Consider the following 11,610-nt stretch of genomic DNA (forward strand, 5'->3'; position numbering starts at 1 on the left):
TTTTTTTTTTTGAGACAGAGTTTCGCTCTTGTTGCCCAGGCTGGAGTGCATTGGTACGATCTCGGCTTACTGCAACCCCCGCCTCCCGGGTTCAAGCGATACTCCTGCCTCATTCTCCCGAGTGGCTGAGATTACAGGCATGCGCCACCACACCCAGCTAATTTTGTATTTTTAGCAGAGACGGGGGTTTCTCTATGTTGGTCAGGCTGGTCTCGAACTCACGACCTCAGGTGATCCACCCACCTCGGCCTCCCAAAGTGCTGGGATTACAGGCGTGAGCCACTGTGCCCAGCCAAGAATTTTTCTTTAACATTTAAAATTTTTCTTTAAAAATACATACTCATAGCTGGGTGCCGTGGAGGTGAAGGCAAAAGATACCAGTGAAGATGGATCCATTATGTAGGCTCACAATGATGGAGAAAAATAAGCTGAAATATCCAGTTGAGGGAAATGACTAATGCAACATAATTACGAATTTAGGCCGGGCGTGGTGGCTCACGCCTGTAATCCCAGCACTTTGGGAGGCCGAGGCGGGTGGATCACCTGAAGTCGCGAGTTCGAGACCAGCCTGACCAACATGGAGAAACCCCGTCTCTGCTAAAAATACAAAATTAGTCAGGTGTGGTGGCGCATGCCTGTAATCCCAGCTACTCGGGAGGCTGAGGCAGGAGAATCACTTGAACCCAGGAGGCGGAGGTTGCAGTAAGCCGAGATCGCACCAGTGCACTCCAGCCTGGGCAACATGAGTGAAACTCCGTCTCAAAAAAAAAAAAAAAAAGAAAGAAAAATTCTTTGAGAGAGAAGTTTCAATAAGCTTTGGTTTCTTCATTTGTATTTGTGTCTCATAATCCATCCCCTGCCTACTTTCCTGGGTGATCAGATGAATTAAATGTGATAATTGTGAAATAACTTGACTCTAATAAATCACTGTATAATCCTAATGCAGTGATAATAATCAACATAGTCCATATTTCTTTTGAATCTCCTATACAGTGCAATGACAGAAAAGTCAAATTCCAATCAAGTCTTTAAACATAGACAATTGCACCGAATACAAACTATGGAATTCTTATAGGTACAAGATAGCTTTGGAAATGTCTGATAACTGCAATATTAATCATTTTGGAGTGAATGACTTGTGAACAATACTTCATCTAGTATATTTTTCTATACTCAATCCTATTTTGCACATGTATTCTGATATATTTTATTTCACACGTGTGTGTATTTAACTTATAAACTCTTTCCTGATACAGTGCTTATTTTGTGATCACTCATAGCACCTGGCAGAGTATTCAGAAAATAGTCATTTGATTGAATCCATTTTTAGGATAAATGTTTAGACTTTTTTTTTTCCTAAAAGGGTATCTACTGATTTCCAGTATTTCTTCAATATATTTCTAGAATAATATAAAGGAGAGGTATAACGCTGGTTTCAGTGTTTTTTCATTTATTATATAAAAGAAAAAAAGTAATGCAGTTGTTTTGTACACATTTGAATTCCATAAAACAAATCCATAGAAATGAGGATACTCTATGCATGCACTCTGCATTTTCTTTTTTAAATGTTTTTATTCACAAAAATAACACCACATTTTTTTCTTTAAAGCCACTAAAGCAGAGGGAGACCAAAACATGCAGCACTGTACACATTTGCATAGTATATTTTACCCAGCATGCCTTGTAGAATGCTACACATACCTAGATAGGAAAAATAAAAGGGGACACATTATTAAAATAATTAAAATTTAAAGAAAGAAAAAAAATTATTTGACAAAGGCATTTTTTTATCCCACTTTGTCAATGGAGATAGAGCAATAGCCTGGGATTTCAACAGCCCTCAGAATAGTAGGAAAAATCTTTTTACATCATTTTGCCATATTTCTGTTTTAGTATGTTTTATGTTAATACATTTATTTTTTATTCCCTCCCACCATCCCTACAAAAACACAGCTAATGGCTTTAAATTATGTTTCAAAGTAGTATTCAGTACAAAACAAACTAAAGAATCCCTAAGTAATATAATTCTTTGTGGTTGGGACATCTTTATTGATCTTTCTGACTTGAGGCTGTGAAAAATACGAAAATTTCAAACATGTCCAAAATTCAGAGGAGCCCTATGAGCTCACTTGCTGTGACTTTCTGCTGTTGTTATTGAAAGAGAAGAAATAAGAAGAGAAAATATAGTATGAGTGTTATCACAAAATAAAATTTAATAAACTTTATGGAAGGGAATAAAACAAAAGAAATTACATCCACAGATTGCAAGGCTATGAAATAAATTGCTGGAACAGTATCAAGCAGCAAGTTAAAAAGATGGTAGATGAAGTAAATCTGATAGAACTAAATCGACATACTTTTAAAAAATATGACTGCCAAATTTAACAGTGGATTTTGTTATAAGTTTGTGCTATAACAAATGTGCTTCTTTCTCCTCAATCTATTTTTATATTATTGGCAAAATATATATTTTATAATTTTGTACTGTACAATATGTTTTTGCTACATTATTTTTCTACTGCTAATGCAGATTATAAATAACAACATAGATTTATTTTGGCAATAAAATGCTTTCATTTTAATAACGTCCCAGAAAATATTGTAAGGCATATGAAAAATAGTATGCAACAATATAGCGTTAATGATCCCGCATCTTTAATACATCCCTTATGCATACAGAATTCACACCGATTTCAGTTAAAAGTGTGTGAAAGTGGCATGCAAGTAGGGCAAGAGTGGCCCCTACATAAATATAGACATAGCCATTTGTTGAGAAATTTAAGTGTTCAAAACATAACCAAGAACACTTACAAAGTATTGAAAAGGTAGAGGGCAGCCACTACTGGTTCTTAGTTCCCCTTTTAACTCCTTATAATTTTCAAATGAGGAAGTATCAGTATATTCTCCCAAACCACTCTAAATTCATTAGTAACAATTTCTACCATCCTTCTGCAAACATTTTACATACATCATGAGAAACAAAAGAAAGTTTCATACATAACTAAGACTCCCCCAAACCAATTGCTACTCACTCTTAATTATACTTTGTTTATGGCAAGTAGAAGTTACAGCCCTTAGGATTATCTGATGAGAAACTTTCTAGTCTTCTCATAATGTCCCTCAATTACATGAAGCATTTAGAATTAATCATCTATAAGTAAAAAGAGATAGTTGCTATCAGAGGATGTATTTTAAGAAAGTCCATTTTAATAAAAGAAGAAATCTTTAAAAGTAATTTTTGAATGCTGTAGTTCTGGGTGCCCATATAAGCCAATTTTACTATTTTGACTAACTTGACTGCTTGAGTCAAAAAGAAGGTTATCCTTACTGTCTGTCTAACAGCTAACTGGATTGACTTGACTGGTTTGATCATGATTACCATTTTAAAGAAGAGGACTGTTTTGCCCCATAGACACAGCTTGAAGAAGTAAACTTAGTAAGAGCTATTTTAAATATTGACAGTATTTAAAGGTATGAGAAACTAATAAAACAGATTTTATTACATAATTTCCTATAAAGTTTTCATTCATATAGTCATTCAAGGATGAGTTTTATATAATTAAAAAAAAAACACAACATGCAACATTGTCATAAAAGACAAAGGCAGAAATATAAAAGGAATAAGGGGTACACAGCATTTATTTGAAACATTGATATGAAGTTTATTCCAATTACATGGGAGTCCAAGATAATGCATATCCTTACCCAGTAAATAGCTAAGTCATGCTCTGGGTCTCTGCAGAAGTCAAGGACCAACAAAATGTGGATTTGCAAACCAGCTGCTCTTAAACATAAAGTCTCTGGACTTCTACTCTCTTTTAGACTTAGAACTAGATATTATAACAAGTTGCACACAAAGGCAATTCCCTTGCAGTTTGTTTTGTTCCCTATGATGACTTACATGTTAAATTAACCTTGCCTCATGATAAACTGTGGATCAATTCAAAGAAAACTTCACTAACGTGAAAGAAATGAAAGGGTGTCAAAGAGCATTTTGGAAACAGTTTAAAATCTAAAGGGAAGGCATATTTTAACACTCTATGCATTTAGTTTTGCAGCAAGGTTAGCCAGAATAGTGATAATTTTGATCACTACTTATTGACCAGTGTTTTTCCCTTTAAAGACAGATTGTCTTCTCTAGAGAAGAGGTAGTAAATATATCAGTACATAGGGTAATTTCTATAATGGTATTACATTTTTTAAGCAAATACCAAAATAAAACTGTGTAACTAAGAAAATATATACTAACATGCAAATTAAGGTTGCCAAGAAACATTCTTAATGGACATCCTGGGTCTTAACAACATTTTGTGATATGTTCATTTAAAGAGTTTAAATTTGCAAACCATCTTTTAGAATAATTTCCTTTTCTTACTTCCTTTCACTGCCTCCACTTCCTATTATGAATTTTAAGGCCCCCACACAAAAGACAAGTTCAAGTATGCAGGTATGAAAAGAGGTTAACATTCCAAAAATACATTTTGCAACAACAACAACAATTAAATAGCAGATTATTTAAAGGGAACAAATAATTGTCTCAGAATTTGTTTCACATTAATAAAATTCGTTTCATTAAAGACTAACTGCAATGACTTATATAGTCACAAAATTAAGACTCTTAGTAGGAAAGACCATCAGTCTAAATTGTGAACAATTTCAACCTTCTCTCCAATAGAACTGTATAAAGATAAGAGAGAATCATCACTTATAAACATTTCTAAGTGTTGCTTTAAATGTTAAACAAGATAATGTTGTTGGTTATAATATTAGAGTCACATTATACCCTTGAGAATTAACATCAGGATTGACAAATTGCATTCCTTTTTTTTCCAGAACTACATTTCCACATTCTCACATGAGTCCATATTATTATATGTCTGTGACTGAAATTACAGAATTCTAGTATGTGGCTTGTACTGTAAGTTAAAACAGCCTCCAAACAGTAAAAGACATGTTTCTCCTGCCTATAATCATTTGCTATCTTTAAATGAAATTAATTAAAAACAAAGTATTTATGGAATATGTATTTTTCAAAGGTGCTTGGTGTGCTTGGCAAAAATAAAACTTTTCATTTAGTATATATCTAGATTTTAAGTATCATTTACACAATAAACTCTTAAGTCTTTAAAAAAAATAAGATGTATATCCCCTTATCTGAGGAAGATAAACTTATTACAGAAGGAAGGGGAAAGAATATGCCAAATTAAAGTAAACATTTAAATATATCCATCAATAAAATATACATTATACCCTTTCCAAGATTGTCAGCTTTTGAGTAAGAATGCAAAGCAAAACAGGTATGGACGTCTGACGGTAAATGATAGATTGGTTTTGTGCACAGATATTGAATGAGCCTCTCCTTATCGGCATGACATGGAAGACTAAAAACAAGGCTTTGCGAGGCCTTTAAAAACAAGTGACTTTTAAAAAGTTGAAAGAAGATGGTAATCTTGATGACTAGGAAATATATGTAAATGCTGTTACAGCTACCTGCCATAAAATGTAAATATCTTAAAGTAGTTAAATGACCAAATTGCTAATGCTACTACAGAAAAAGCTGAACAGCTGTCTAGTCTAAATTTATACACCTTGGTGCACTCTTTGCAATTAAATACTTTAATGCGCACAAACAAGAAACCAGTAAAGCATATAGAAAAATGTTTTGGCTAATGTTTTCTTTCTCATGCAAGTATGTGCTGTACATGTAATAAATATATTTTTGTGTGCTGGAAGATGCTCTTCTGTGTTCTAACAAAGTATTCAGTAATGGCAGGTTATATGTTTATTAAAGTGCCTAATGGATATAACTCTTTTAAAATGTCTTAACTGAAAGTTTTATAAGCTTCACTAGATGACAGAAGAATCTCACAAGCCAGTATCACATGTTAACTTTTAAAATTTACTAAGCCCATATTTTTTAATTGTATCAAATATTTGAAATGACTTACAGATTTATAGGTGTCCTCATTATCAGCTAAACAGGTTTGTAATGGGGTACATATAGTGAACATAAAGGCAGGGGGGATGTGGTGAGGTTGTAATGGGGTTCAAGATATATATATAATTCATCAGTAATATGGAACTTCTTTCCATGGTCAAGAAGATTACTGAACTGGTGCATGCTTTGAGTACCTAAATATTGAAAGGCTTGGGGAGAAAAGAAGATACTATAAAATTAATTATCATCATTTTCAAAAATAGGCTTCATGACATGTACTAGCAGAAAAGGACTTTGATGGCTGGACTTACTGGAGTTTTAGAAAATGCATGCACTGTGGACATTTAGAAACAAGAGCAATTTTTTAAAAGATATTTATGTAAAAAGGGTCAATTTCAATAATTTCTTGGATCATAGTGAATCTAAGGCTTCCTTGATAATATAAAACATAGGTCACCAATTCCATAATTATAGCCACTGGAAAAACGGTGAAGACTTAATAAGATGAAGAGGAGTGTTCATTAGAAATAAGGCAGCTCAATCTCCAAATTCTTTATAATTTTCTGCATTAAAATGCTATAATTTTAGTCAACAAATATTTCTGAATCTATGAGTTTATTTTTTGGTGCAAGTTTTCAAAATCATTTGTTTCAACTTTTTTCAATTAGTCATTTTGTAAAAACACCTCCTGAATATCAAAGTTGAGTGTGTCCACATAAAACAAAAATCCTTAGCATGATTTAAAGAATTTGCTGAAGGGCCAGAACATTCAGATATCCAAAGACAGAGACTGAAAGAAGCAATGGAAAGATACTCAATCTTGTTGGCGGAAAATACTGACCCTGCGTTTGTATTAAGAGAAATAGATGAATTCCCGTCTGGAAGTGCTTAGCATTACACTCAGGAGGATTGGTACCACATCCTTACTATCTGACTTTAGATTCCTGGATGTATGTAGTTGTGCTCAGATTGATTAAAGGGAGAACAACACCCCATTTTATATTTCACATAACCAGCTATGCTTGGGCTTCTCTTTACTATTCTCTCTTACTGCTGAAAACATTTTGAGGTTTTTTGCTTGTTTGTATTTGTTTTTGCCAACCTCAAATGAGCTAACAGTACTGACTAAACAAAAAGCAAAACACTTTGAATACAACAGCTGTGCCAGGAAAGAAATAAAAATATTAAAATCTGAGGAGACTATATAATTTCTGCATTAAGATTTCTGAGATTTTTTTTGGCACTATCAATACATTTGGTAAGTTTGAAAAGTCATTCTGGCAACATTAACATATATTAAAATGTTTATACACTCCAACTTTAAGTGTAAATTTAGCTTCCAGCAAATAAATACCAAAGCTGGATTTGGCTTCTATTGGTATTTTTATTTCCTTATTAGTTTTTTTATTTTTTCCCAGATTTTTCAATTGATTACAACATGCTCAAGTAGACTTTCTAGTCAATTCACCCAAATTCCAACAGGAATTGGTTTATAAATTGGTTCCAACTGGAACTGGTCATTTGGAATTTCCAGCATGGGAAATTATTTTATATGTGCCTTGTAAGTACCCTAAATTACAAATTGATGTGTCTAAATCTATGAAGAAAACAAAATGTACTGTTATCATGTAAATGTTGCACTTAAAAATATCTATATGATCGGGCATCTAATATCCATCTAGACTCAAGGGCATAATGTAATTTTTTTTGCCCCTTACTTAGCATAAAATGACAGCAGCCCATTGGCACAGTAAATACTGTGCTATGTTAGCCAAGTTAAGATGATTGGTTTATCCTAGCACTGCTATGGCAAATTGTCAACAGATGAATATTTTTTGTTTCATCAGACTCAAAGCCTATGTCGGGAGTCATGGCTATATCCCCCAGGTGATCCTCGGTTCCTATGGGGTTTGTAAGTGTCCTGGTATGAGTCAGGGTAATCTTCTTCCACAAGAGGGTAATGATCTCGGCTATGCTGAGAACTGGAAGACAAGCGGTTCCTACTCTTCCGAGCCCTTTCATTGTGATAATTTTCATCAGAGGTCATTAGACTTCGTCTTTCAATTGGAGAGTTCTCTGTGGAGTGGTTGCTGTGCCTCATTCGCTGACTCTAAAAATATCAGATAGTTCATTGATTAAATAATGTCAGCTTCATTCATCTAAACATGTAAATGTATGTAAAATCATAGGATCTGTACAATAAGATGCTAAATATCTGACTTAATAAGGCATTCTGATGCACCAATGGTCTGCTCAGAATATCTGGTCTTATTTATTTGGGACACAACATGAAAAGATGCCAGAGTGTTGATAGTTTATGAGTTTAATTCCACAGTGCTGAATGACTATGCTTCCTATTACAAATGTAGAATTGAAAGCTAACTGTTAAATGGAACTTAATGTATTTAGGAAGGTCTAAATGGACTTATTCTATTGCATTTCTATTGCAAAAGTCCATTTCTATTGCAAAAATGAAAATTATTTTACTATTGGGAAATAAAGTTCAGAATAGCATTTATTATTTCTCTCCTGAATTGATATAATATTTCTCTTTCTAAAGTAACACACCTCACCTTGATCTAACTGAATATTCCTTATACCTTTTAAAACATTTTAATAAAATTATTATTTGTGCTGTTCATAAAATAAAGTGTTTCTGCATCCTACATTAATGTAATAATCTTTCCAAGGGTGTATGAATAATTATGAAGCCAACTAATTGATATTTATAAATCTTGCTTCCTCAACTAAAATGTCCTGCAAAATAATCTTCCAATATAAACTAAAGTCCTCTAATACCATTAATTGAAATTAGTATTTTAAGATACTTATTTGAAGGCTCAGAAAATATTATTTAACATTTTTCTTCACTATAAGAAAACATTTATCTACTTGTGTCTACCGGTTTAGGTAGGTCACATCAGTTAAGGCACAGGATCCTGGTGAAACCATGGGCTGACACATCTCATCTAAAGTACACTCAGATTCAGGCAGAAGGAAATTCATTTGACAGGTCACAGACTGTGCCTTTAACCTCAGTCAGGTGCCTCACAATGAAGTGTCAATTGTTACTGGGAGAAGAAATAGGGCACAGAATAAAGGGCAATACATTAACTCATTAGTGAAACAGGGAGGGCCACTCTAGGTGGATGTCTTAGCAGTGATGAGTCAAGATTGTTGTATTCAATACGAAAGTGCAACACTGCATTTCCACCTACATTACAGAAGTGTATTGCTTCATGCATCTATTTCTCATTCCGTAATGTACAATTCAGAGCCAATCCAAACTAGTCAGCAGTAATGTACACTCAGATCAGCCCACAGGAAGTGAAACAAGGCATGAAATAGTCCCAATGTATGCACATGTGCTGTACATTACCATAGTACATTTTTCAAGTTCATTTCTAGTTTCAAAAGCTATTCATTTGCATGGCAGTTTTTCTGCTTACAAAGATGCAATTTTGTTACAGAGTAATACAGCTATAATAGCATTTCAGAGAGTGCCATTTATCTCAGAGTTAACTCTGTATGATTGACAATTATGACTATCATTATAATCCATTAAAACAAAACTCATCATCATACAAGAGGGCTCAAATGACTACATGTTCCTCAGTTTGCTGCAGGTTTGGCCACATTCCAGTAGCTACTTGATGAATGGTAAATAATAATTGATGTAGAAAGGCAGGATCATTTTGTACCATAAGGTCTCTGGCTCCCTATCTCTACCTCTGAGTATAGCGCCAGAACAGCAGAAGAGGGAACCTCTTGATCCTGTGTTCATCCCCAGCTTCCCTAAAAGACACATGCCACAGTCACTTACAAAGGTGGGCCCCTGCACAGCCCCAAGAAAACTCAGGGATCAGTTACTGTTTCTCAACAGAGCAGCTCTACTTATATCCACACTGTCTTGTGCAAGGTGGAGAGCAGGCCTAGCAACCTGGGTGGGGCAGGATTAGTTAAGGGCAGTCGAAAGGCCTATCTGCATCTATATATCTTACTTAGCTATTGTGTAATCCTTGAGAAGTGGCATTAAGAAGTAATGAAGGGGCCAGGAGTGGTGGCTCATGATGGTAATTTCAACATTTTAGAAGGTCAAGGCGGGAAGACTGCTTGAAGCCAGGAGTTTGAGACCATCTTGGGCAACAAAGTGAGACACTGTCTCTACAGATTTTTTTTTTTTTTTTTAACTATCCACATGCGTGGTATGTGCCTGTAGTCCCAGCTATTTGGGAGGCTGAGGCAGCAGGACTGCATAAGCCCATGAGTCCAGGAACTTGAGGCTGCAGTGAGCTATGATCATATCACTGCATTCCAGCCTGGACAACAGAGTGAGACTATGTCTCTAAAAACAGTAATGGGCAGGTACATTGAGTAGGCATTAAGTTTCCCAGCAGAGTTTGGACACAGGAGGAGTTAATTTACCTAAGTAAAATCCATTATAAATTCACAGAGAGCAAAGTTCTCAGGAAATTGTCAGTCTCTGGGTAGTTTTCTCTAGGATAGATCATAATTAGATAATATTTAAGATTTTTAAATATAATGTGCACATAGTGTTCCCTCTTCAGATTAAGGATGACTCCAGTCTCCATCCTAATCAAGTTCCCATAGAATCTTACATGTAAGGTTGTAAAAAGCATGAGCGAAAAAGTGACAATACCTGTAACCCAGAAATTGCTGTGGGATATGGTGAGAGTGCCGTGGAGCCCAAATTCCTTCCCAGCAGTGGGGTCATGGGTGTGCTACTTGTCGTGTGGGTGGCACGCCAGTATGCCTCCAGGTACTCCCCTAGATGTTCACATGCATCCTCAAGCTGATTTTCATCCAATATAACATCAAACATTTCCTGTAGATGACAAGAAAATCCACTTTACTTCCATGTTAGGTTTTTAGGCAATGAAACCTAAAATTCCACTTAACACAGATAATAGCATTTTTAATAGCTATTCGCTAATATCACATTTGAGGTGCTATATGGGCTGTTTCTAAAGTTAGGGTCAAGTGAAGAGTTACACAGTGTTCCATGAACAAATGTGGACATTAATATAAAAGTGAGAGTGTTCATTCAATATTTGGATCTTTCTTTCTTTTTTTTTTTTTTTTTTGAGATGGAGTCTCATTCTGTTGCCCAGGCTGAAGTGCAGTGGCACGATCTTGGCTCACTGCAACCTCTGCCTACTGGGTTCAGGCGATTCTCCTGCCTCAGCCTCCTGAGTAGCTAGGATTACAGGTGCCTGCCACTGCACCCGGCTAATTTTTTTGTATTTTTTTAGTAGAGACAGGGTTTCACCATCTTGGCCAGGCTGGTCTTGAACTCCTGACCTCATGATCCACCCGCCTCAGCCTCCCAAAGTGCTGGGATTACAGGCATGAGCCACAGCGCCCGGCTGGATCTTTCATTATTTTTTTAATTTTTTTTTTTTTTTTGAGACGGAGTCTGGCTCTGCCGCCCAGGCTGGAGTGCAGTGGCCGGATCTCAGCTCACTGTGAGCTCCGCCTCCCAGGTTTACGCCATTCTCCTGCCTCAGCCTCCCGAGTAGCTGGGATTACAGGCGCCCGTCACCTCGCCCGGCTAATTTTCTGTATTTTTTTTTAGTAGAGACGGGGTTTCACCGTGTTAGCCAGGATGGTCTCGATCTCCTGACCTCGTGATCCGCCCGTCTCGGCCTCCC

The 11,610-nt window shown here is 35.6% G+C and overlaps 1 protein-coding gene across 1 annotated transcript in view; it reads right to left on the reverse strand.

Moving 5' to 3' along the window:
• Positions 1–2,189: 2,189 nt before the first annotated feature.
• CACNB4 (calcium channel, voltage-dependent, beta 4 subunit) overlaps positions 2,190–11,610 on the reverse strand; it is a 160,886-nt gene continuing 151,465 nt past the window's right edge. The window contains exons 12-13 of the mRNA XM_011987850.1: positions 10,599–10,784; positions 2,190–8,048 (exon numbers count right to left, since the gene is read on the reverse strand). Of these exons, the coding sequence (XP_011843240.1) occupies positions 7,788–8,048; positions 10,599–10,784 (447 nt within the window). The 3' untranslated portion in view covers positions 2,190–7,787. The remainder of the gene's footprint in view (positions 8,049–10,598; positions 10,785–11,610) is intronic.

The sequence above is a fragment of the Mandrillus leucophaeus genome, unplaced genomic scaffold (genome assembly GCF_000951045.1).
Source record: "Mandrillus leucophaeus isolate KB7577 unplaced genomic scaffold, Mleu.le_1.0 Scaffold318, whole genome shotgun sequence".
In the NCBI taxonomy this organism is placed as follows: domain Eukaryota; kingdom Metazoa; phylum Chordata; class Mammalia; order Primates; family Cercopithecidae; genus Mandrillus; species Mandrillus leucophaeus.